This window comes from Pelodiscus sinensis, unplaced genomic scaffold, assembly GCF_049634645.1.
Source record: "Pelodiscus sinensis isolate JC-2024 unplaced genomic scaffold, ASM4963464v1 ctg93, whole genome shotgun sequence".
In the NCBI taxonomy this organism is placed as follows: domain Eukaryota; kingdom Metazoa; phylum Chordata; order Testudines; family Trionychidae; genus Pelodiscus; species Pelodiscus sinensis.
In genome coordinates this window covers 312697-338928 of record NW_027466008.1, presented here as the reverse complement: position 1 = coordinate 338928, position 26232 = coordinate 312697, and the positions used below count along the sequence as shown (strand labels likewise).

Sequence of the window (26232 nt, the reverse complement as noted above, 5' to 3'; positions counted from 1 at the left end):
TCAGTGAGGCTTGTGGGTTTTGGAAGAAGGGTTTTTGTATTTTGCTTTTCTCGTGTGTGGTCCCCAACTGGTTTTTCTGGGGGTCAGTGGCCCTGGAGACAAAAAAGGTTCCTCATCCCTGCCTTTAATAAAGAAAACTTTGAAACCCTTTGTGGTAGACAGAAATTAACATTTTACCTTATTTAAAATGAAGTTTCCTAAAGTTAAAACACCTAATCTGTGTAAACATTCGAATTAAACCAGTCACCCAAGCTCCAGCACTAGCACAATGGCGCCGCGTGATGATGCAATGGACGGTGCGCACCCAGGCTCCTACCCTCCGCTCTCTTCTGCACCCAACCGCCCCGTCCCAGACCCCAAACTCCTCGGTAGAAATGTGGCCCTTGACCACTTGCCAAAATGCCCCCCCCCCCCATTAAAAATTATTGACAAAGCCTGATCCAAATGTTTTTTGAAACGTTATTTAATCAGAATTTAAATACATTCTATACAATTGGGAGGGTTGGGGGGAGGGGGACGCAGCTGCTGGCTCCTCAGCTCCTTGTGCTCTCACTGGCTGTCTTCCTGCTGCAAGGGAAGCAGAATCCGTCACATTCATCCCTGGGGACTCAGGGGTACTGGGCCCCCCCAGCATTTCCACCCTCCTCCCCCCTGCGCTGAGACTTGTTCTGCTCTCTGGTCACCCCCCGTCAGGCCCGCAGGGTGAACTTCTGACCCACCCAGCAGGGACGTGGGGTGGGGGCAGCATGAGGAAAGGGGCGGGGGACTCCCTGAGGGGATGGGAAGGAGACCCTGGCCCTGCCCCACTCTCCTGCATCTGCTCCGGCTGCTCACCATGTATCCCAGGAGCTGATGGGCCTGCCCATGCAGGGCGTGGGCCAGGACCAGCCCGGCCTGGCTGGGGCGCCTCAGGGGGGAGCGGGCAGCGAGCAGAGCCTTGTCTAAAAAGCAGTTCTCCTGCTCTGGCGTGAAGAGCTGCCCAAAGACCTGAAATCAAGAGCACGGGAGGTTTCAGCTGACGGCCCAGAGCCCGGCCCCAACTCCTGGGGCTAAAACAGCTTCCTCCTTCTGCAAACTCCCTTCCAGACCCTGCACCCAGACGCTCTCCTCACCCTGCACCCTAACCCCTGCCCCAGGTCACACCTTCCTCCTGCCCCCAAGACCCTCCCAGACCTCACCCCCCTCCGCACAACAGAGCAGCCCTAGGCCACTGGCCAACATCTTGGAGCGACCTCCTTAAAAAAGTGTTGCCCCCCCCCCGCCCTGCTTCCCCTTCTATGGGAGATCCGGGGCAAGGTGCGGCGCTGCCCCTCGGAAGCGCCGCCCCTTTGAAACGCCGGGACAGCGTCACAAAGGGGCAGCGCCGCCCTGTCCACGGCTCGAATAGTCGAGGGAAAATGCATCGACCATTCGATCAGCGACTCCCCGCTTCCACCCCGCGTCCTACCCGCACGAGGGCCCCAGCCAGCCCCACCCCCGAGCCCTGCCCTGCCCTGGCAGCGCGTCCTTACCTCTCCCACCCTGACGGTGTTGCTATGCGCCAGGACCCATCTCTCCTTATAGTAGTGCCTGCACCACAGGTCCTCTGCCTGGTGGATGTTGAGGCCTGCAAGAGACAAACCAGGGTGATTCTGCTGGCAGGTCTGAGCCCTTCCCCTCCCACGGGTCCCTGCAGGCATCCCTGGGCAAATGGAGGGGCACAGGGGGCAGAAGGGGAACACAGAGGGACGCATCCCCCCTTGGGCCAGTCTGGGGGAAAAGGGCTGGGTCCCCTCCCCCCGCCGCCGGCACCCTCAGGGTGTCCCTGGGGCCCAGGTCCCGGCTGGCTTCCTTACCCCTGTGGTGCAGGAGGAGGCGGTACAGGCTGTGCACCCCCTTCCGGGCCAGCCGGCTGACGTCTTCGGATGGGTCCGAAATAAAAAGGCCCAGCTGGGCCACGTGGTGACCCATCCTCGGCCAGTCGGCGGAGTTCTGAGGGGAGAGAAGAGGGGGGGTCCCTCAGCATCCTGGGGCTGCACGTCCCATGCTAACGGCCGCCGAGGCGGTTCTGAGCTCGGGGACGGACAGAGACACCTCCCGGGGCGGGGCGGGGCGGGGCGGGGCCGGCCTTGCGAGGAGACAGCCCTGAGCAATGGCCCCGACTGAAGGGTCACTCCGGGGGTGGAACAAGGGGATCCACTGACGGCCACTCCCCAGTCTGGGGCCCAGGTGCCCCCCGGAAAGGCCCAGGGTCGCCCCTCCCCGGGGAAAGGAGAACGCGGCCCATTCCCGGCCCATTCCCAGCTCTGCCTCCCGGGGACGCTCCCAGCCCTGCGCCCTGCAGCCCCAGACCCCCCGGCTCCGAGGTCACTTACCTCAAACCCCGGGAGGGTGGTGGCGACTCCCAGCAGGGCCGTGGTGCTGCCAAGGGCCCTGGCTCGCTCCTGGGGCAGGCGGGACTCCAGCCACGGGCTCAGGTGCTGGGGGGGAAAGAGGCAGGTCAGGACCCGTAGGGAGGCGCCGGTTCTGGGCAGAGCCTGGGGCTCCTCTCAGACTGTGCCCCCCCCCCCCCCCCCCAGCCACTGACACAGCTCCTCTCTCGGCCCCCCGAGGAAGCAGGGACAATGGCCCCGTCCCCCCCACGGGGCTCACCTCCATGATCAGCTGCAGCCTGGCGGTGTCTGGGGACTCGGCGAGGAGGCTTGCCAGTAGGGCCTGGAGGTCGACGGGAAGGGCCCGGATGAACTGCTGCAAGACAAGGGGGAGCCCTGGGTCAGAGGGGGGTTGGGGAATCCAGGCCACCCGCTGGCCCCGGGGTGCAGCCTTGAGCAGGGTCTGAGCCGCCTCGCAGAGCAGGGAGGAGCCCAGGCTGGGCATGGAAGGGACGGGCCCCCAGGGAGAGCAACGGGAAACCTGGAGGGAAGGATCCAAACCTGCAGCTTCTTCTCTCCCTCTGCCCCCACTCCCACTCCTCTCTGGAGCTCCAGCCCAGCCCGGGAGCAGGGCCCGGAGGGACGTACCTGCGTGTGGATGGGCTCCTGCTGCCAGTCCCCAGACACAGTCTGTCCCACGGCCGCCCTCAGCAAGGGGTTCAGGAGCTGGGCCTGTAGGGGAGGCTGCAAGGTGCTGGCAGGAGAGAGGGGCAGAGACTGTTAATTCAGCAGCAGGGCTGTGTCCAGACTCAGGGGGTTTTTCGGGAAAAGTAGCCTTTTTCCGAAAAAACTTCACCTGCGTCTAGACTGCAGTCGCGTTCTTTCGAAATTAAATCGAAAGAACGCGGCTTTTCTTTCCACGGCGGTAAACCTCATTTCACGAGGAAGAACGCCTGCTTTGGAAAGTGCTTCTTTCGAACGAAGGCGTTCTTGAATGTAACTAGGGCTTCTTCGAAAGAGAGCATCCAGACTCACTGGGTGCTCTCTTTCGAAAGAGGCTTGCAGTCTAGACATAGCCCAGGAGACAGAGACTTTCCCACTCCCTGGTCAGGGGATCTGCTCTGGGGGGGAGTCGGCGGGGGGGGGGGGGTCGGTACCTGAGGCTGCAGGCGGCGTTGAGGCAGTCGGCCAAGACCAGTGGGGGGGGGGAGTCCTCCATGATCTCCTGTGAGACCCAAGGAGACAAAGGGGCTTGTGAGGCTGGGGCCCCCAAGAGACGCTCACACGGCCAGCGCCCCCACCCAGCAGGATCCAACCCCACTGCCTCCTGCTGGCCTGTAGCCCCCCTGCCCGGCACAGGGCCTCTCCCAGCACCCCCCTCCCAAACCGGGACCAGCTCAATCCTTGTCCCCAGGCCGTCTCCTGCCCCTCACTGCCCTGGTGACCAGCCTCTGAACCTCCTCATCCCTGCTCCCCAGGCGCATCCTCAGCAGCCCGCTCTGCTAACCTTCCAGCTCCCCCCCCATGGCCCGGGGAGACCCCTCCCTGTTCCGAATCCCCCTCCCTGTCCAGCACCCCAGACCTGCCCCATTTCTGTGTCCCTCCCTCCTCCAGCATCCCCACCCACCCTCCCCATGTCCACCTCCCCCTCCCCCTCCAGCACTCCTGGCCCCACCCATCCCATTTCCAGCACCCCCACCCGCCGCCATGGCCCAGGCAGACCCCTGTCCACCCCACGTATCCCCTCCCCTCCTCCCGGCCGCCGCCACTCGCTCACCACGATCCTGGCCATCATGGTGTCCTTGCAGCAGCGCGGCGCCAGGGTGTCCTCGCCCCTTTGGAGGGCGGCGAGGCAGGCGGGGGGGACGGCCAGGAGGAACCGCTGCAGGGCGGCTGGGCTCTGCACCCCAGAGAGAGTCTGTGAGCCTGGGGCCTGCCTGCCCCCCACGGACAGCTGCAGGGCTCAGGCCTCCCAGGAGTGGAGGTGGGAGCTGCCGGTTGTCCAAGCACCCACACTCCCCCCCCAACTGCTGCCTCAGGCTTGTGGGGGCCCAGCTGGTGCATGACAAGAGACCTCAGTTTGGGGGGCCCAGGTCATGCAGGAGAAGGGGCCCCAGGGGGATCCCCAGGGACAAGCCCCTCCCGGAGGGGGGGACGTGCTGGGAAGGGGCCGGACAATCTCGGGTCCCCCCCGTGTGGAGAAGGTTCCTACCGTGTCCCGGGTGTGGAGCTGCTCTTCAATATCATAGATGGCCCCTTCCTCCACCCGGGAGTCCATCCGCTCCTGGCAGAGCTCCGCCGAGGCGCAGGGGGGCTCTGTGCGGGAGGGAAGGGACCAGGGTGACTCCAGCGGCCAGCAGGGGTCACGCGCCCCCATGTCAGGGACCCAGGGCAGGTTGGGCCCCACACGCCCCTCGCAGGGACCCATCCCCCTTCCACCCTCACATCTGCCAACGCCCTCAGCAGAGCCCCCACCAGGAACAAGAGAGCCAAGCAGCAGCTCCCGCCCCCATCCATTGCCCTGGCTGCGGGGCAGACACTGGGGCTGCCCCTCCCCCCCCCGTGTACTGGGTGAGCCCCTGGGCCCAGCATGTTCACGGCCCCTCACCTGGGTCTGAGCGGCTGCAGGAGGTGGCCCGGCTGCAGCTGGAGGCCCAGGCGCTGCTGCTCACTGAGCTGGACCCACAGCTGCAGGGGCTGGTGCGGAGAGGCTGGGGGCTCCCGGAGACTGGCAGGTCCCCGGGGGCCGGGCAGGGCGATGCCCCCTGGTGGTAATGGGGGCTGGGCTCCTGGGGCAGGTGTTTCTCTCCACAGAGGAGGCCCCAGAGCCACCCTACCCGGCTTCCCCGCTGGGCTGGGTCCCGCCTTCCCAGCCGCCTCTGGAGCCAGGTCCGGAGGGGCCTGGCCGGTGGGCGAGTCGCCCCGAGCTGGTGGGATTCAGCTTCCCCGCCCGCGGGGACGGAGGAGCTGCTTCCCACCGGCCCTGGGGCCATCTTCAGGGCTTTCCGGAACCACAGCCTGATGTGTTTGGCCATGCTGCAAATGAGGGGAGCAAAGGGGAGCTTGGGGCGCAGCCTGCTGAGCGAAATCCAGGGGTTCCAGCGCCCCAGAGCGACTGCCCCCAGCCCCCAAATGGCCCCTTGCTTATCGGCTCGGTCTTGCACAGGCACTTCTGGCCCTTGACCGAGGGCTGGGCCTGCCTGGAACCCAGCCGGCCCCGGGCGGGATCCAAACCCCTGGGGGCTCTTACCTTCTGCAAAACGCTGTCCGGATGTGGAACTCACAGAGGACAAAGCAACTGTGAGCAGGAGACGCACCAGAGCTAAAGCAACCGGGGGTCTCCAAAGTCCCCTGGGCCCGCCCCCCCCTTTTCTCAGCCTGAGATGTGGGTTCCTCTGTGAGGTCACCACCTCCCCACCTGCCCTTTGCCTGATCTGCTGAGGGCTGCCCAAAGCCCCTGTGAGGTCACTGCCCCCCCCACCTCACCCTGCCAGGCAAATGTCCTGCCTCTGGCCACCCCTCTGGGAAGTTGGAGCCATTCCTAGGGGTCCCCCCCACTCCCTGACTGGGCATCCTGCAGCCAGCAGCTCCAGTAGCCCCATAGGCTGCTCCCTGCCCTACACTGCAGGCTTCTTGCACAAGAACTGTTTCACACCGGAGTTCTTGCGCAAAAGGTCTCGTGCAAGAGCACCTCCACCCTGCCATGTGCTTTTGCACAAGAGTGTCCATGGCATTGTGAACGCTTTCTTGTGCAAGAAAGCTCTGATGACCATTTTAGCCATACAAGTGTCTTGCTCAAGAAGCCCCTGGTGCCCGTCCACGCTGCCTTCTTGCACAACAGCTCTTGCACAAAAGGGGCTTATTCCTCGTGGGGAGAGGAATAACTCCTGTGCAAGAAGCCCTCTTTTCTGATGCTTTACTGCAAATTTACTTGCACAAGAATTCACGTGCAGTGTAGACGCGCCACAAGTTTTTGCACAAGAACAGTTGTTCTTGAGCAAAATGCCTGCAGTGCAGACGTGGCCTTGGTGTCACCCAGCACTGGACTTCCTGGCCAGGAGCAAGAGTTAGAGCCTCCCACTCGCCCCGCTGCCTCTCACGGGCTCCCGTCCGGCCCCAGCCCTGGGCTTGGCCCTAGCGCATCCCAGCAAGGCCTCTGGCCTGCACTAGACCCATTGACATGTGGAGAATCCACCACTGCCCTGGGGCGCTTTTGTCTATGGGACTCGGACTCACAGCTGAGCATGGAGCCTGATTTCTCCCAGGACTTGGGCTCTTTCCTGGCCAGGCCCTGGAACTGGTTCCACCTTTGTCTGCCAGGGACCGATACTGTCTCTCCAGGGAGGCCCTGCAGTGCAGGCACCTTCCTTTCCCCCCTCGGGAGCAGTCATTGTTCTGCACCCCACAAAGCAGTGGGGGGCTCCTGGCTGCCCCAGCTCCAATCTCTGAGCTTCTCTCTCAACGGGGGCCAGGCTCTAGTCCCCCTGGGTATGTATTTCTACACTACCCCGCTAGTTCGAACTAGGGGGGTAATGTATGCATACCGAACTTGCTAATGAAGCCCGGGATTTGAATTTCCCGGGCTTCATTAGCATAAAGCCGGCGCCGCCATTTTTAAAAGCCGGCTAGTGCGAACCCCGTGCCGCGCGGCTACACGCGGCACGGGCTAGATAGTTCGAACTACGTAGCCATTCCGAACTATCTGTACTCCTCGTTCCACGGCTCGGGGTTCGCACTAGCCGGCTTTTAAAAATGGCGGCGCCGGCTTTATGCTAATGAAGCCCGGGAAATTCAAATCCCGGGCTTCATTAGCAAGTTCGGTATGCATACATTACCCCCCTAGTTCGAACTAGCGGGGTAGTGTAGACATACCCCCTGAGACTCACTGGTGCTGGCTCACCCCCTGTCCTGCTCGTGGCTCCGTTGTCCTCCTCCCCGCAGCCCCCCCCGGCTCTAAATGCTGCTCACATCAGTTCCCCTTCCCCGTGGCCAGGCCCTGCAGGGCTCTGGGGGCTGGTTTGCTGCCCTCAGCCCTGCAGTAGCCTGCTCCTCAGTTTGCAGCCCCTCCCATCATGCGTGGGGTCTCCTGGTACCGGAGGGAGGACGGGGGCAGACCAGGAAGGTTAATTTGATGTTGCAGCGGCAGGAAAAGGGGGGGTGGCGCAGAGGAGCTGTCAGTACATTATCCCAATACGCCATCCCAGTGCAGGCGTCGCACTCAGCTCTACCTGCAGAGGAGTCTCTATCTGCGGTGAGCAGAAAGGGGGTCTAGGACACACACCCAAGTAGCCCCAGAACCACGCAGGAGCAGAGTCGTTCTGCGAAAGGGAGAGGTTTATTGGGTCTGCGAGGGCGGCCGTAGGGGGGTGTCGTGTGTGTGCCACTCATCTCCGTCTGGGCAGCGGCACCGGTCGGGCTCAGAACTGGGCACAGGACCCGACCACGGCACCATCGATCTCCAGTGTATCGATCTGCTGGAAGCCGCGGCAGAGCTGAATTGCAGAACGGCTGCCCATTGGCAAAGACCTTGAAATGCTGGTTCCTGCAGCCGATGGAGAGGAACCCACTCCTCCTGGGGGGAGGAGCAGCCAAGAGAGGGACCCACTCAGACCGGTCTGGCAGCGTGACGTAGTGGAACCAGCGCTGCCTAGGTAGGGTTTTACCTCCCCCCAGTCTGCTTCTGAGACCGAGTTTCCCCCTCTGCCCCATGAGCTAACAACAGGGCACTTTACAAACATTCTCTGTGTCATCGGCATTGTATGAAGGGGGAAACTGAGGCATGGAGCGGCATCTGATTTATATAGCTCAACCCAGTCCCCACCCCTCTCGGTCTGCAGGAAAAGAAGCCAAGTGCTCTTGTTCCCACTACTCCTCCATTCCCCTGCTTCCACCTGATGTCAAATACACAAAGCTCACTACTTCTTCTTTCCTGCACTTAAGCCAAGCAGATCAGGATGGGGAGGAGACATGAGGGAGCCCCCAGGCTCTTGCTCTTTCTCGCACATACACACACATATATTACTTTAGAAAATGCCAGGTGTGAGCTAGAGGAGAATCTCCATTAACTGTTAGCACTATAGGGCATATGATACATACAGAAAGCATTTACAGTCCATCCAGCAGAGGGCAACAATACACCCCGCACACATGGAGCTCCCCCTCCTTTTCCAAATGCCCCAAGATTTAAACTACTGGAGACTACCCATTAGCTGTTAGTTGTATAGGAACTATGGGTATGTCTACCCTACAAAGTTAATTCGAACTAACAGCCGTTAGTTGGAAGTAACTTTCATAGGTGCTACACATACAAACCGCTAGTTTGGACTTAATTCGAACTAGGTAAACCTCATTCTACCAGGAGTAACGCCAAATTCGAATTCAGTAGTTGGAATTAAGGGCTGTGTAGCCACTTAATTCGAAGTAGCTGGAGGCCAGCCCTCCCCAGGTTCCCCTGGTGGCTGCTCTGGGCCAAACCAGGAAAACTCCTCTCCTCTCCCCAGCCCTGGGGCCCTTAAAGGGGTAGACCCTGGCCAGACGGCACTTGCCAGAGCCAGCCCTGCCAGCAGTCTCTGCCCCGAACCAGGGGCTGCAGGATGAGCCAGGCAGCCAGTGCCAGCGAGCCGTCCCCCCGCCCAGTCCCCCAGCACCCAGGGGCCAGCCAGGGGCCGTAGATGGCGCGCACCCTCCTGGTCTAGTGTGGAGGTCATGGACCTCATTGAGGTTTGGGGGCAGGCCCCCAGCGTCCATGATCTCTGTACTAGGAGGAGGAACGTGGCCGTCTACGGGCGCATAGCGGCCGCCATGGCCCGAAAGGGACACAGGCCACCCAGGAGCTGGTGCACCTGAAAGTAAAACAGCTGCGGCAGGCGTACGCCAGGGCCACCAGGGGCGGCGCCGCAGCAGGGGCTGCCACCTGCCCCTACTTCCCTGCCCTCGACCGACTCTTGGGGGGCGGGGCGGTCCGTGCCAGCCCGGGAGGCAGCGAGCCGGGACTGGAGGGCCCTGACCTGGGCACACCGGAGGGGCCACCACAAGGAGTTCCAGCACTGGAGTCGGCAGGGTCATCCAGGGAGACCGTACCGGGGAAGTAGTTCGAATTAAGTAGTTCAGGGGAGGAGGCGGGAGGGAGACCAGGGAGCGCGCACGTGGGCCATGCCTCCCACGGATCACACAGACACCTGTGCACGTGCAAGCACATGCCATGCCACGCTCCAGCTGCGTGACACCCAGGGGCCGTGGCCCAATAGGCACATGCATGTCTGAAGAGACCTGACATGCTCCTGACCCTGGGGCGGTACCACAACTTCACGAGTTTTGCTTACAACACACCTGTTGATACAACCTAGAATCATATTTGCTTTTTTTGCAACAGCATCACACTGTTGACTCATATTCAACTCGTGGTCCACTATGACCCCTAGATCTCTTTCCACCATGCTCCTTCCTAGACAGTCGCTTCCCATCTTGTATGTATGGAACTGATTGTTCCTTCCTAAGTGGAGCACTTTGCATTTCTCTTTATTAAACCTCATCCTGTTTACCTCTGACCATTTCCCTAACTTGCTAAGGTCATTTTGAATTATGTCCCTCTCCTCCAAAGAAGTTGCAACCCCACCCAGTTTGGTATCATCTGCAAACTTAATAAGCGTACTCTCTATCCCAATATCTACATCATTGATGAAGATATTGAACAGTACGGGTCCCAAAACAGACCCTTGAGGAACTCCACTTGTTATCCCTTTCCAGCAGGATTTAGAACCGTTAACAACAACTCTCTGACTACGGTTATCCAACCAATTATGCACCCACCTTATCGTGGCCCTATCTAAGTTATATTTGCCTAGTTTATCAATAAGAATATCATGCGAGACCGTATCAAATGCCTTACTAAAGTCTAGGTATATGACATCCACCGCTTCTCCCTTATCCACAAGGCTCGTTATCCTATCAAAGAAAGCTATCAGATTAGTTTGGCATGACTTGTTCTTCACAAACCCATGCTGGCTATTCCCTATCACTTTATTACCTTCCAAGTGTTTGCATATGATTTCCTTAATTACCTGCTCCATTATCTTCCCTGGGACAGACGTTAAACTGACCGGTCTGTAGTTTCCTGGGTTGTTCTTATTCCCCTTTTTATAGATGGGCACAATATTTGCCCTTTTCCAGTCTTCTGGAATCTCCCCTGTCTGCCATGATTTTTCAAAAATCATAGCTAAAGGCTCAGATAGCTCCTCTATCAGCTCCTTGAGTATCCTGGGATGCATTTCATCAGGACCTGGTGACCAGTGGGATGGGGAATGTGGGAGTATGGGGAGCTCAGGGCGGGGGATGAGGAGTGTGAGGATGTGGGGGAGCTCAGGGCAGGGGGTGGGGAGTGTGGGAGGATGGGGAGCTCAGGGCAGGGGTATGGTGGAGCTCGGGACAGGGGCTGGGGAGTGTATGGGTGTGGGGAGCTCAGGGCAGGGAGTCCAGGAGTGAGGGGGGGCGCAGTGCAGGGATTGTGGTGCAGGAGTCAGGGGTAGGTGGGGGGGGGGGTGTTTGGAGGCTCAGGGCAGGGGACTGGGAGTGCAGCCACTACACTACTTGGCCACCAGATCCCTGGAGTACACTGTGGCTGTGCAGCCCAGCGTGCTGACAGCACCCAAAGCCCCGCCCCCAGCCCGCCAGGCTTAGTGGGGCACCCCAGAGCGGCTTCCTATCGCCCTTGTCTAGCACATCATGGACAGTTGGTTCCCACTACCGTGATCTCCTAGGAGACTGAGACACCATTCTGCCAGGACAGCCCAAGCTGCTGAGGGAAATTGCCCCCCACCATCCCGTCTGTCCAGGTCCCTCTGCCTCTGGGTTTGTTCTTCAAGGGCCAGATGTGTGGGGCTGGGACTGTCCTTGTTCTGTGTTTGCAGAGTGCCCAGCAGAATGGCTCCTGCTTCACCCCTGGCCTAGAAATAACCAGAACAGGCAGTTTGGGGAGGGAAGAACCAGGGAAGGGAAGGTTTGGGGCCGGGGGCTAAGAGGCGGGGCTGGGAGGCAGGGCTGGGGTGGAGATGCAGATGTAGGGAGTTGGGGTGGAGGCTGGAAGAAATGGAACTCAAGGAGCTGGAAGGGTTGGTGAAGGATGGAGTAAAGGGAGGGGGGCCAGGCTACAGGACATGGAGGTGCCAGGGACAGGAGGGAGGAAGAGACGTTTGTTTGACAGGACCCCAGGGATTTGGGAGCGAGGAACAGTGGGAGGGGAGTGGGAAACATTTGGGGAGAGGAACCTTTGGGAGACCTGGTGGTGAGGAGGGCGGCAGTCAATGGGAGAGGAGACAATAAGGAGCAGGTGCTGCCTGGGTCCAAGGAGGTGGGGAGAGATGGGGTCTGGGTGTCACGAGTACCAGAGTTAGCTGCACCTCCGTCCTCCTCCCTACCTGGTATCTCTGCCCCCTCCCTCCCGAACTTTCCTTCTGCATGTCTCTGGGCCTCTCTGTCAGTGCCAGAGGGGATCCCTCCCCCCCCATGGCTGGATTCTTCCCTTCCCGAGACATGCAGTCACCATCTCAGTGGGGTGGGAGCCCTTTGATGCTTCGCCTGCGTGTTCCCAGCCGAGAAGGGGCGGCTAATCCCGCAGAAGCAGAGCCCTGCACTTTTGAGTACCTGGACCCAGGGTTTTGCTGCTTTATAGCGGGTGGGGTTAAAATAACGGAACGTCTCTTGTCCCACCAATCCCCCAGGACTCACCCCTCTTCTCTGCATTGCGCAGCGTCCGGGGGATACCGCCCCGCGGGGACACTCATGCCCGTGTCCAAGGGGCTGTCCCGTAGCCTATGTCAGTGTGAAAAGCATTAAAGGACCCTGCCCCAGAGGGAGAGCATCTCTGGGGGCGTTGTCCCGGGATGACTGCAGTGCTTTGTCCACACCAGAGTAGTGAGAGGCAGCCGCAGCCAGGGTTGCCAGATGGTCAATAAAAATACCAGTCATACTTGCCATTGCATCACAACCTAGAGTACATCTTATTTAGAAAATTGAGAGATTTTCTCAATTTATCTCCTGGACAGAAAGCTCAAATACTGGACTGTCCGGTTCAAACGGGACACCTGGCAACCCTAGCCGCAGCCCCTGCCCGGAAAAGCTCCCAAGCTAAGCACCTGGGGGATTTAGGAGCACCAAGCAGTGGGCACAAAGCACAGTCACACACTTGTGCTCCCAACTCCCTTAGGGCTTTGAAAATGCTCCCCTTAGATGAGTTAGAATCAGTGTCCCCGTTTCACAGACGGGAGCTGAGGCCCACTCAGGGGAGTGGCAGGGCCAAGGGCTCTGCAGCAGACCTGGGACTTGAACCTCAGTCTCCCAGAAGTTCCACAACCAGCCCGCTCTGCTTTGCTAAAGGAGCAGGCGGGACTGTTTGTGCAGGAGGAGGAGCTGGGCTGGCTGGCTGGCTGGGGCAGGCCACAGCAGGGCTCAGCCCTTGGCCTGGCTGAGAGCGAGGAGAGGCCTGCAGGCTGAGGGGCAGTGTGACGGACCGGGCCGTGTCTGGGCACAGCTGAGGGCGTCTGCTCAGGGCGAATTGCTCAAATCCGGGGCTCCTTACAGCCCCCAGACTGGTGACCTCTCCACACAGGCCACAAACCAGTCCCACAGAGCGCTTCAGCTGCCTGCCTGAAGCCTCATGAGCAAAACCCCTCCGGCACCCCAGCAATAGCCATGCCCCCGATGGCCCCGGGCCTCATACACCGGTGGGGGTCCTAGCACCCAATCCCACCTACCCCGAACAAGTTCTGTCTGGTCCCAAGAAACCAGCCACAGATCCCTGGTCAATTTACCCTCTGGATCTTACCCACAAATCATGCTGAGCCAATCCTTTAGCATCTAACACCTAAAGGTTTATTATTACAATAAAGAAAAGCATGAGAGTAAGGTTGTTAAAGGAATAGTATGTTACATGCACCGAATCTCCCAGTTCTCGATGCAGCCTCTAGCAGAGATGTTACAGCTGCTGGTTTAAGAGTTCTTGTTGCACATCCTAGGGTCAGGATGGGTTCACAGGTCTTCCAGGCTCTTCGATCCCTGCAATGCTGCCTCTGGGATGAAGTGCTGAGCTGAGAACCAAGATGGCATCGACCACATGGCCTATTTATCCCTCCTTCCTGGCCTCTTCTTGGCTGCAGGAGATCACCTGGTCCTCAGCCTCTCTCTGCTGGCCGCTCTTAGGTGTCCGCCCTCATGCTTTAGGTGTGTCCTTGGCCCATTCAGTGCCATTGTCCCACAGGGCCTCGCTAATTAGCATGTCCACAGGCCGGGCTCTGCCCAATGCTCAAGCACATGCAGAGAAATATTCAGGATCCACACAGACTACAGATTCCTAACTACACACACAGACGTTATATAACCACATAAATAGCTTACATAGGACTATCAGATAATAAGCTTCTATTCAGCACCCCACATGGCCCCCTTTTCTACCATTTTCTGGGGCCAACACCCCCACCTATGGGTGCAGCAGTGATCTGGCTGCTCCCCTCAAGATCCAGTAATGTGACAGGCAGTGACTGGAGGAGCTGCCTGGGCATAGACTGTAACCCAGGGGCCCACAGTGCAGCAATCATCAGCAGTGTCTGTGTCTCCCCAGCCCCCATTCAGAGCTGAGTGCAGGTACCTCCCCAGCCCCCTCCCCACCCCCGTCTCCTGCTCACAGCGGGTCAATAGGGTTCTCCCATTCTTGGGCCTCTGGTTCCCATGCAGCTGCTCCCAACAGGAGTCCCTTGCAGCCCGGCAGGCTGGGGCAGGCCCCATCTCTCCAGCACCAAGGTGATGACGGATACAGACACCAGGAGGAGCGAGACGAGGGTGCAGCCAATGGCCTAGGAGGCAGGAGATGTGGCCGGCCCTGCAAATGGAAAGGACCTGGTGACAGTCGGGTGCAAAGTGGCAAATGGCTCTGCAGTGCCAGCACTAGGCACAGAGCAGCTGCCGTGTAGAGACCTTGTGTGAGTGCCCAGAGGGCTAGATCTACAGGGGATCATGCTGCAGGGGGCATGTTCCCCCGACAGGAGGCCGAAGTGACAGAGGCTGTTGGGGACTCTCCTCCCTTTGCCCAGGTGGTGTTGGAGGAGCAGGGAAGGACCCAGGTTTGCTCAGGCTGCACCAGGACTCGGTGCAAAGGCCTGACAGGAGCCAGCAACGGACACAGCAGCCCAGACCCTCTCGCCTCTCCCCAGTATGGCTGGCAGCTCACAGGGGCGACCCCGCCCTGGGCACGAGGCCTTGGCACCGGCTGTGGGCTCAGGAGGGGGCGGACATGGGACATAAGCGATGCCGAAGGGAGGGGTGTGGGCATTAGAGGCCACTACCATTGCCCCGGCCCCTTCCCCGCACCTACCCCTGCCCCTGTTCTGAGGCCACGCCCCCACTCATTCCACTCCCCCCTCCCTCTGCTGCTTGGGCTCCCCCACCCTCACTCAGGTTCGCTGGCCTGAGGCTGGGGTTACGGTGCAGGATGGCTGGGGAGTGGGGCGCGGGAGAGGCTGCGGGTTGCAGGCTCTGGGACAGGTTCAGGGCAGCGATGGGAGTTTGGGTGCAGACTCAGAGGCAGTTAACTGTGGGAGGAGGATCCAACAGGAGGCTGGGGTGTGGGGTGGGGGGTGTCTACCCCAGCTGCCTGAGAGATACTAGACTGACTCTGGTTTCCTTGTGTCTCCCCGGCTGGGCTCTCACTCCCACTTCTCCTCTCAGGGTCCCTGCCGGCTCCCCTGCTCTATCTGAATGCGTCCCTGGCGCCTCCACCCCCCCAAGCCTCACGAATGTGGCCCCGACTGAGACATCTCACTCCCCTGGCACTCCAGCCCCAGCACAGATTAACTCTCCTGGGTTCCAGGGAGAGTGGCATTTGCGGGTCCCTCTCAATCTGAGGGGGGGCCAAAAATGAGGGATCCCCGAACCTCAGTCCTCCCTGTCCCTTCCCCTCACCCCAGTGGGGCTGAAGCGCCAGAGCAGTGAGGTGTCCCAGTTGGGGGCCATCTCAGTGAGGCTTGTGGGTTTTGGAAGAAGGGTTTTTGTATTTTGCTTTTCTCGTGTGTGGTCCCCAACTGGTTTTTCTGGGGGTCAGTGGCCCTGGAGACAAAAAAGGTTCCTCATCCCTGCCTTTAATAAAGAAAACTTTGAAACCCTTTGTGGTAGACAGAAATTAACATTTTACCTTATTAAAAATGAAGTTTCCTAAAGTTAAAACACCTAATCTGTGTAAACATTCGAATTAAACCAGTCACCCAAGCTCCAGCACTAGCACAATGGCGCCGCGTGATGATGCAATGGACGGTGCGCACCCAGGCTCCTACCCTCCGCTCTCTTCTGCACCCAACCGCCCCGTCCCAGACCCCAAACTCCTCGGTAGAAATGTGGCCCTTGACCACTTGCCAAAATGCGCCCCCCCCCCCATTAAAAATTATTGACAAAGCCTGATCCAAATGTTTTTTGAAACGTTATTTAATCAGAATTTAAATACATTCTATACAATTGGGAGGGTTGGGGGGAGGGGGACGCAGCTGCTGGCTCCTCAGCTCCTTGTGCTCTCACTGGCTGTCTTCCTGCTGCAAGGGAAGCAGAATCCGTCACATTCATCCCTGGGGACTCAGGGGTACTGGGCCCCCCCAGCATTTCCACCCTCCTCCCCCCTGCGCTGAGACTTGTTCTGCTCTCTGGTCACCCCCCGTCAGGCCCGCAGGGTGAGCTTCTGACCCACCCAGCAGGGACGTGGGGTGGGGGCAGCATGAGGAAAGGGGCGGGGGACTCCCTGAGGGGATGGGAAGGAGACCCTGGCCCTGCCCCACTCTCCTGCATCTGCTCCGGCTGCTCACCATGTATCCCAGGAGCTGATGGGCCTGCCCATGCAGGGCGTGGGCCAGGACCAGCCCGGCCTGGCTGGGGCGCCTCAGGGGGGAGCGGGCAGCGAGCAGAGCCTTGTCTAAAAAGCAGTTCTCCTGCTCTGGCGTGAAGAGCTGCCCAAAGACCTGAAATCAAGAGCACGGGAGGTTTCAGCTGACGGCCCAGAGCCCGGCCCCAACTCCTGGGGCTAAAACAGCTTCCTCCTTCTGCAAACTCCCTTCCAGACCCTGCACCCAGACGCTCTCCTCACCCTGCACCCTAACCCCTGACCCAGGTCACACCTTCCTCCTGCCCCCAAGACCCTCCCAGACCTCACCCCCCTCCGCACAACAGAGCAGCCCTAGGCCACTGGCCAACATCTTGGAGCGACCTCCATCAAAAAGTGTTGCCCCCCCCCCGCCCTGCTTCCCCTTCTATGGGAGATCCGGGGCAAGGTGCGGCGCTGCCCCTCGGAAGCGCCGCCCCTTTGAAACGCCGGGACAGCGTCACAAAGGGGCAGCGCCGCCCTGTCCACGGCTCGAATAGTCGAGGGAAAATGCATCGACCATTCGATCAGCGACTCCCCGCTTCCCACCCCGCGTCCTACCCGCACGAGGGCCCCAGCCAGCCCCACCCCCGAGCCCTGCCCTGCCCTGGCAGCGCGTCCTTACCTCTCCCACCCTGACGGTGTTGCTATGCGCCAGGACCCATCTCTCCTTATAGTAGTGCCTGCACCACAGGTCCTCTGCCTGGTGGATGTTGAGGCCTGCAAGAGACAAACCAGGGTGATTCTGCTGGCAGGTCTGAGCCCTTCCCCTCCCACGGGTCCCTGCAGGCATCCCTGGGCAAATGGAGGGGCACAGGGGGCAGAAGGGGAACACAGAGGGACGCATCCCCCCTTGGGCCAGTCTGGGGGAAAAGGGCTGGGTCCCCTCCCCCCGCCGCCGGCACCCTCAGGGTGTCCCTGGGGCCCAGGTCCCGGCTGGCTTCCTTACCCCTGTGGTGCAGGAGGAGGCGGTACAGGCTGTGCACCCCCTTCCGGGCCAGCCGGCTGACGTCTTCGGATGGGTCCGAAATAAAAAGGCCCAGCTGGGCCACGTGGTGACCCATCCTCGGCCAGTCGGCGGAGTTCTGAGGGGAGAGAAGAGGGGGGGTCCCTCAGCATCCTGGGGCTGCACGTCCCATGCTAACGGCCGCCGAGGCGGTTCTGAGCTCGGGGACGGACAGAGACACCTCCCGGGGCGGGGCGGGGCGGGGCGGGGCCGGCCTTGCGAGGAGACAGCCCTGAGCAATGGCCCCGACTGAAGGGTCACTCCGGGGGTGGAACAAGGGGATCCACTGACGGCCACTCCCCAGTCTGGGGCCCAGGTGCCCCCCGGAAAGGCCCAGGGTCGCCCCTCCCCGGGGAAAGGAGAACGCGGCCCATTCCCGGCCCATTCCCAGCTCTGCCTCCCGGGGACGCTCCCAGCCCCGCGCCCTGCAGCCCCAGACCCCCCGGCTCCGAGGTCACTTACCTCAAACCCCGGGAGGGTGGTGGCGACTCCCAGCAGGGCCGTGGTGCTGCCAAGGGCCCTGGCTCGCTCCTGGGGCAGGCGGGACTCCAGCCACGGGCTCAGGTGCTGGGGGGGAAAGAGGCAGGTCAGGACCCGTAGGGAGGCGCCGGTTCTGGGCAGAGCCTGGGGCTCCTCTCAGACTGTGCCCCCCCCCCCAGCCACTGACACAGCTCCTCTCTCGGCCCCCCGAGGAAGCAGGGACAATGGCCCCGTCCCCCCCACGGGGCTCACCTCCATGATCAGCTGCAGCCTGGCGGTGTCTGGGGACTCGGCGAGGAGGCTTGCCAGTAGGGCCTGGAGGTCGACGGGAAGGGCCCGGATGAACTGCTGCAAGACAAGGGGGAGCCCTGGGTCAGAGGGGGGTTGGGGAATCCAGGCCACCCGCTGGCCCCGGGGTGCAGCCTTGAGCAGGGTCTGAGCCGCCTCGCAGAGCAGGGAGGAGCCCAGGCTGGGCATGGAAGGGACGGGCCCCCAGGGAGAGCAACGGGAAACCTGGAGGGAAGGATCCAAACCTGCAGCTTCTTCTCTCCCTCTGCCCCCACCCCCACTCCTCTCTGGAGCTCCAGCCCAGCCCGGGAGCAGGGCCCGGAGGGACGTACCTGCGTGTGGATGGGCTCCTGCTGCCAGTCCCCAGACACAGTCTGTCCCACGGCCGCCCTCAGCAGGGGGTTCAGGAGCTGGGCCTGTAGGGGAGGCTGCAAGGTGCTGGCAGGAGAGAGGGGCAGAGACTGTTAATTCAGCAGCAGGGCTGTGTCCAGACTCAGGGGTTTTTTCGGGAAAAGTAGCCTTTTTCCGAAAAAACTTCACCTGCGTCTAGACTGCAGTCGCGTTCTTTCGAAATTAAATCGAAAGAACGCGGCTTTTCTTTCCACGGCGGTAAACCTCATTTCACGAGGAAGAACGCCTGCTTTGGAAAGTGCTTCTTTCGAACGAAGGCGTTCTTGAATGTAACTAGGGCTTCTTCGAAAGAGAGCATCCAGACTCACTGGGTGCTCTCTTTCGAAAGAGGCTTGCAGTCTAGACATAGCCCAGGAGACAGAGACTTTCCCACTCCCTGGTCAGGGGATCTGCTCTGGGGGGGAGTCGGCGGGGGGGGGGGGGTCGGTACCTGAGGCTGCAGGCGGCGTTGAGGCAGTCGGCCAAGACCAGTGGGGGGGGGGGAGTCCTCCATGATCTCCTGTGAGACCCAAGGAGACAAAGGGGCTTGTGAGGCTGGGGCCCCCAAGAGACGCTCACACGGCCAGCGCCCCCACCCAGCAGGATCCAACCCCACTGCCTCCTGCTGGCCTGTAGCCCCCCTGCCCGGCACAGGGCCTCTCCCAGCACCCCCCTCCCAAACCGGGACCAGCTCAATCCTTGTCCCCAGGCCGTCTCCTGCCCCTCACTGCCCTGGTGACCAGCCTCTGAACCTCCTCATCCCTGCTCCCCAGGCGCATCCTCAGCAGCCCGCTCTGCTAACCTTCCAGCTCCCCCCCCATGGCCCGGGGAGACCCCTCCCTGTTCCGAACGCCCCTCCCTGTCCAGCACCCCAGACCTGCCCCATTTCTGTGTCCCTCCCTCCTCCAGCATCCCCGCCCACCCTCCCCATGTCCACCTCCCCCTTCCCCTCCAGCACTCCTGGCCCCACCCATCCCATTTCCAGCACCCCCACTCGCCGCCATGGCCCAGGCAGACCCCTGTCCACCCCACGTATCCCCTCCCCTCCTCCCGGCCACCGCCACTCGCTCACCACGATCCTGGCCATCATGGTGTCCTTGCAGCAGCGCGGCGCCAGGGTGTCAACATTGAGGTTGGACATTAGGAAAAAATTCCTAACTGTCAGGGTGGTCAAATATTGGAATAAATTGCCAAGGGAGGTGGTGGAATCTCCCTCTCTGGAGATATTTAAGAACAGGTTAGATAGACATCTGTCAGGGATGGTGTAGACGGAGCTTGGTCCTGCCTTGAGGGCTGGAGGCTGGACTCGATGACCTCTTGAGGTCCCTTCCAGTCCTATTATTCTATGATTCTGTGATTCAAGCTCTTGCCTTGACCTCCACAAAGGGAGTTGTGGTACCACAGTACCTGTAAGAATTTTAAGTTGCTTTCACTCAGCTCAGCACTTCATCCCAGAGCTAGCAGTGCAGGGATCGAGGAGCCAGGAAGAACTGTGTGCCCATCCTGACCCTAGGATGTGCAACAAGGTCTTGTAAGCCAGCAGCTGTAACATCTCTGCTAGAGGCTGCATCGAGAACCAGGAAATTTGATGCATGTAATGTACTATCCTTTAACAACCTTACTCTCATGCTTTTCTTTATTGTAATAATAAACCTTTAGATGTTAGATACTAAAGGATTGGCTCAGCATGATTTGTGGGTAAAGTCCAGAGGGTAAATTGACCAGGGATCTGTGGCTGGTTTCTTGGAACCGGACAGTACTTGTTCGGGGTAGGTGGGATTGGGTGCTAAGACCCCCCCCACCAGTGTATGAGGCCCGGGGCCATCGGGGGCATGGATATTGCTGGGGTTTCGGAGGGGTTTTGCTCGTGAGGCTTCAGGCAGGCAGCTGAAGCGCTCTGTGAGACTGGTTTGTGGCCTGTTTGGAGAGGTAACCAGTCTGGGGACTGTAAGGAGCCCCGAAGTTGAGCAATTCGCCCTGAGCGGAAGCGCTCAGCTGTGCCCAGACACAGTCCGGTCTGTCACAGCCCCAGCCAAGCCGTTTGCTGCGCCGTGAGGAGAACCGCCCTGTGCTGGGCACCTGATCAGTGAAGAGAAGTTCAGCGCCCAGACTGCCTGGGAGGGCAGCACAAGGAGTCATCGTCTCCAGGAGAGGCAGTGGTCTCATCACACCATCAGCCCCAGGGTTCTCCTGGCTTTGCAGGCGTCATGGAGACGGGGAGTGCTACGGAGGGAAGGGATGATGAGGCAGCTCAATGGATGTTTTCGGGGAGTTCGTTCAGAGCAGCGAGGCAGAAAGCACAGAGCCCTGGAGGGGCAGGGCGTCAAGAAACCCCCTGAAATCTTCAAGTCTGAGCTGTGAGGGGAGCACGTCACCCTGGACCATTCCTCACAGGTGTCTGCCCAGCCTCTTTTTAAACGCCTCCAGCGACAGCGATTCCACAGCCTCCTTTGGGAGCCTCTTCCAGAGCTTAACTGCCCTTAGGGACAGAAAGTTCCCCTAAATCTCCCTCGGTGCAGGTAAAGTCCCTCACACATTGTCCAACTTCAGTGGACATAGAGACAAGTGATCATCAGCCCCTTTAGAAGAGCCCGTAACACACGGGAAGGCCTGTTATCGGCCCTCCCTACCTTTTCTTTTCTCAAGACTGTCTATGGCGTTCTCATGGGTCAGGTATTTTACACCTTTTATCATTTTTGTGACTCTCCCCTGGACTCGCTCCACCTGGCCCACATCTTCCTTACAGTGTGGCAGCCAGAAGCCAACAGAGTCCGTCAGCTGAGACTGGTGGAGGAGGACAGGCACCGCCCAGGTCTGACAAGCCAGAGCCCTGTTTAGACAAACTCTTTCTTGCAGCTGTATTACCTTGTTGACTCATATGCCCATTTGTGATCTTGGATAACCCCCAGATCGTGTTCAGCAGCACTGTCCCCAGCCCATGGGCCATCCTCAGCTGGAGCAATTGCACAATCTGGCCTGGGACTTCCTGTCCATTACTGCCCCATGCCCTGCTCTTTCCCACCATCACCCCGCCCTCTCCCTGCGTGGCATCTTGTACCCTAGGATGCAGCTTTGGGGATCACTGAGGGGCTGGCACCACATGGAGGCAGCAGTCATGCCCCCTCTATTCTCTGTGTGGCAGGAGCCATGGCGGAGTCAGACAGCACTGGACAAATGCACTTGCTCTGTTGTGCTCTGCTTCCCCATGGCTCCTACTGATGTGGGGAGTGTGTGTGGGGCCCGACTGCTGCCTCTGCACAGCACCAGGCCCCCCAGTGACCTCCAAAGCCACGTCCTCCCTCTTCCCAAGCAGAGAGATCCGATCCCAGACAGGAGATGCCACAGCTGAGGATGGCACAACTATGAGGAGCTGCCGGTGTGGGATGCTGGCTCCTGGGAACTTCTTCAGAGGGGTATCCCAAGCTCTGCTACCACTAGCAAGCTTGAAAAAAACCCAATAATCTCTGATAGCTGACCTCTCAGTCTTAGTCATGCACTCACCCACCTCCTATTACTTTCCAGGACACAAGAATCAGATCCTAGTATTTAAAAGGGTGTTCTTATTAACAAAACAAAAAGATATTCTTGATAAAGGATACTTCATTGCTAGGTGTTATAGAGCAGCTGAGAAAAGAATAGATTAAAACACAGAGAATTGCTTCCCTGGGATTCAGTTTTAGTTACAGCGTAAGGGGGGGTTAACTAAACACCAAAACAAAGAAAATTGTGTATAACTATAAACATTCCCTATCTACTCACATGTTTGTACTTCCAAAGTCTAGTCCATTTCTAGGCATGGGTATTCATCTCCCTTCCCCCCAGTTCTTGGTTTGAATGCCCAAAGGAAAAGCAGCAGGCAGATTCCCTTTCAAGCCAACTCTAACACGTTCTTCCCATTGGTTCTCCTGGCTACCTGCCAACACTTCCTGGTCACCCACTTTCCAGGGTGAACCCTTTAGTTACTGAATGCTGAACTGTTTCTTCAGACAACGAGGGTGAGAAAGGCCAATCTGTACCTCTCTCCTTCACTCTCTTACCAAAACATTGCTTCTCTTTTTAAGCTGTAATATTTTACTAGAAGACTTACTTGGCCTTGCTCGGGTCCTTCAGGGCAGGGGGCTGGCGGTGTGGGGAGTGCAGGAGTCAGAGCTAAGTGGGATGGGCCCTGCCAGCAAGGAGGAGACAGGAAGCCTGCACCTCGTACTCCTGCGAAAAGCCTGCCTGGGGGAAACTCAGCTCTGGAGGGAAGAAGGAAGCCACAGGCTGGCGCACACAGGGCTCTGTGGGCTTGTCGGAGGCTATGGGTGTCAGGCTGTGAGCCCAGCAGCAGAGCATTTAAGGCACCCAGAGTTCCAGGGCAGACGATGACACAACACCTCACTCCCAGAACATGCACCTCAGTCTGTAGAGCGGTGCCGGTAAGGTTCAGGGAGGTGTCACAGGCCGAGGGAGCGAGCTGCAGTGGCTGGAGGCTGACCCTGGAGGTGCTCCCTGTGGCAATAAGAGGCCAGGCTGATTATGGAACCTGGTGGGAGGGAGGGCAAGGGCATGGCAGGTAGCACTGGCATGAAATGCCCAAGCCAGGCAACGCTCCTCAGCCTGGTCCATCCTGCCAGGCCGGAGCCATTCCCTCCCATAGGCTGTGTGAACCACGGCAGCCAGCCACTCCCAGCAACTCAGCCCTGGCTCCACGTGGTCTCCTGGATGCTTTATTCCCACTGTTCAATCCCAGGGCGCATCCCAGGGGAACGCCCCCAGGAGGCCTCCCATGCGGTCCCGGTAGATCCCGTCGAAGGCCTTGCTCTGCGCTGCTGTGAAATGGTTCTTCCAGTCCCCACAGATGCCTGTGGAAGGCGAGTGGCGCTGCTCAGGATTCGCACCATGGCCATCGAGGGGACTGGGACTCGCCTCCCACCCTGCAGATTGCGGGGCGCTTGCTGCTGCAAGGGGGGGTTGAGCCCACCCTGCTCCCAGTGCACAATCCTGGCTCTGCCCCCGGCTCATCCCCCACAAGGGCTCGATGGAATCTGTGAAGCTCCCCAATGATGGGGCTGGCAGACAGCAGCCTCCTCACTATAACTTTGGGAGTGGAGGGGGGGCAGATCCATGCTCCCAGAAGCCTTGTTGGGCATTGCCCCAGGGTGCCCATCTCCTCACCCTTCCTCAGGAAGGTGCCCTTCTCCTGATCCATGATGTCCGCAGGGAGCAGTGTCGAGTTGCACATCTGGTTCTCCCGCATGGCCCTGAAGGAGGCGTTCTCCACCACTGCCGTGAGGGCTCCCTCATCCAGTGCCTGCCCCAGGAACTGGCAGAGTCGCTGCACACTGCCCCGCAGGTCCTGGAGGAAATAACGCCCTCAGAAACCAGAGCCCCCCACGCTGCCTGGGTAAATGGGGGCAGGGACAGTAACCAGGGCAGGGCCTCAGAGCCTCCGACGCTGCTCAGAGAGACGAGGACAGTAACTGGGGCAGGGTCTGGCAGAGCCCCCCATGCCGCCTGGGCAGACGGGGACCACAACAGAGCAGGGCCTGGCAGGCCTGGCTAGGGTGAAGAGGACAATTTCTCTACCTGGATGGTGTCTGATCTGAAACACAGACGTCAGTGGGATAGGCGCGGAGGCAGCCCACCCCTCACTCCCACTGGTTCCCATAGCACCCACTGAATTACATCCCGGGAAAGGGGGAGTCTTATGCTTAAACTCTCAGGGTATGTCTACACTACAAAGTTAGTTCGAACTAACGGACGTTAGTTCGAACTAACTTTAATAGGTGCTACACTAGCGCTCCGCTAGTTCGAATTTGAATCGAACTAGCGGAGCGCTTAGTTCGAACTAGGTAAACCTCATTTTACGAGGACTAACGCCTAGTTCGAACTAGCTAGTTCGAACTAAGGGCTGTGTAGCCCTTTAGTTCGAACTAGTGGGAGGCTAGCCCTCCCCAGGTTTCCCTGGTGGCCACTCTGGCCAACACCAGGGAAACTCTATGCCCCCCTCCCGGCCCCGGACCCTTTAAAGGGGCACGGGCTGGCTATGGTGCCCGTGCCAGGTGCAAGCCTGCCAGCACCCAGCTAGCAGACCCTGCACGTGGCACGGCACAGAGCCACCCACCCGATGCCCCCCAGCCCACCCCCTCTTGCCGGGACCAGGCTGGCGGCTCCCGGGAGCTTGCCCTGGACCGCAAGAGGCGGGCACCTTCCTGGGCTAGTGCGGACATCGTGGACCTCGTCCACGATCTCCGCACTAGGCACAGGAAAGTGGCCGTCTAGGGCAGGAGAGCTGCCAGCCTGGCCACCCAGGACCAGGTGTACATGAAAATCAAGGGGGTCCAGTGAGACCCCCGACACTGAGCCCTGAGCTTACAATGGCCGTACTGGGTCAGACCAAAGGTCCATCTAGCCCAGTAGCCTGTCTGCCAACAGCGGCCAACCCTAGGGACCCTGGAGGGGATGGACCGAAGACAATGACCAAGCCATTTGTCTCGTGCCATCCCTCTCCAGCCTTCCACAAACTTTGGGCAGGGACACCACTCCTACCCTCTGGCTAATAGGACTCCATGGACCCAACCTCCATCACTTTATCTCACTTCCCTTTAAACTCTGTTCTAGTTGTAGCCTTCACAGCCTCCTGCAGCAAGGAGTTCCACAGGTTAACTATTTGCTTTGTCAAGAACAACAACTTTCTCTTACTAGTTTCAAGCCTGCTACCCATTCCTTTCCTTTGGTGTCCTCTAGTCCTTCTTTATGGGAACTCAGGAAGAACTTTTCTGAATGCACCCTCTCCACCCAACCCCTTCTTTTAGAGACCTCTATCCTGTCCCCCCTCCGTCTCCTCTTTTCTAAGCTGAACAGTCCCAGTCTCTGTAGCCTTTCTTCATCTGGGACCTGTTCCCAACCCCTGATCATGTTAGTTGCCCTCCCCTCTCCCAGCCTTTCTCTTCCCCTCTCCCACCTCCTTTTCCCAGTCTCCCCCAGTTTTTTTTCAATAAAGACAGAGTCAATGTTGGAAGAAACGTTATCTTTATTTTGTACATCAATAAGAAGGGGGGCTAAGGAAGGGTAAGTGGAAGGAGGTGAGGGAGGAATGGGGTACGAGCCCCCGATGGGGAGGACTGGGCTGGCTCTGCGGGCTTCTGGGGGTGGAAGCTCTCCTGCAGCCCCCCAATTACTCCCTCTCCCCAGATGGCAGCCTGCAGCAAGTGCAGCCGGGCTGATGGACGAGTGGTGTGATGTGCCCAATGTGGGCACTCAGGGCACTCCAAGCCAGAACTTCTTTGCAAGCGGGGCACCCCTTAGAACTGTGTGTCCGGGGTGGGGGTCGGGACCCTTTAAGCGCAGCCCTCGGCTAGCCTGAGACAGCATCTCCATGCTCTAAGTCCTCCTTTTATGCCCTGCCGGCACTGCTTCCAGCCATCCTTAAGCCCTGTTCAGAGTCCACTCAATGTGGACTTGCTAGTTCGAACTAGCAAAACGCTAGTTCGAACTAGTTTTTAGTTCTAGATGCGTTAGTTCGAACTAGTGCTGTAGTGTAGACGTACCCTCAGAGAAAAAGTCATTGTAAATCAAGCAATTAAGATCTCAGCCTTCAACATTCTTCTAGTACTTTATCTTTCCCTGCTTAGGCCTTTTGCTAAACTTACTAAGCGTTAGGACAAAGGGATATACATTTAACTAAAAGGACTCAGGGTATGTCTACACTACAAAGTTAATTCGAACTAACGGACGTTAGTTCGAATTAACTTTGACAGGCACTACACTAGCAAACTTAATTTGAACTAGCGGAGCTGTAGTGGGTGGCTCTCGTCGTCACGTCGCCTTTTAGGTCACTGCCCTCC

General features: G+C 59.2%; 1 protein-coding gene across 1 annotated transcript; it reads right to left on the bottom strand.

Annotated features, from left to right (window-relative positions):
• Nucleotides 1-24263, bottom strand: LOC142825910 (uncharacterized). Its single transcript, XM_075918072.1, has 18 exons — nucleotides 23561-24263; nucleotides 19476-19810; nucleotides 18855-18923; nucleotides 17978-18451; nucleotides 17708-17812; nucleotides 17189-17324; nucleotides 16865-16959; nucleotides 5602-5729; nucleotides 4960-5387; nucleotides 4564-4667; nucleotides 4129-4251; nucleotides 3509-3576; nucleotides 3000-3105; nucleotides 2632-2727; nucleotides 2355-2459; nucleotides 1836-1971; nucleotides 1512-1606; nucleotides 1-9 (listed from the first exon to the last, which is right to left on the bottom strand). The coding sequence occupies exons 1-18, from the start codon at nucleotides 23640-23642 to the stop codon at nucleotides 1-3; spliced, it is 2694 nt and encodes an 897-aa protein (XP_075774187.1). The 5' UTR covers nucleotides 23643-24263.
• Nucleotides 24264-26232: the final 1969 nt, after the last annotated feature.

What these genes read in the sequence shown, in the direction of transcription:
- LOC142825910 (XM_075918072.1), bottom strand. Translation starts at nt 23,642, where the DNA reads ATGCGGGAGAACCAGATGTGCAACTCGACACTGCTCCCTGCGGACATC. An exon ending in CTGCAGCCGCTCAGACCCAG is followed by an intron (nt 4,668 to 4,959) that starts GTGAGGGGCCGT and finishes CCTCCCGCACAG; the next exon opens with AGCCCCCCTGCGCCTCGGCG. An exon ending in CCTCCTCCTGCACCACAGGG is followed by an intron (nt 1,607 to 1,835) that starts GTAAGGAAGCCA and finishes TGTCTCTTGCAG; the next exon opens with GCCTCAACATCCACCAGGCA.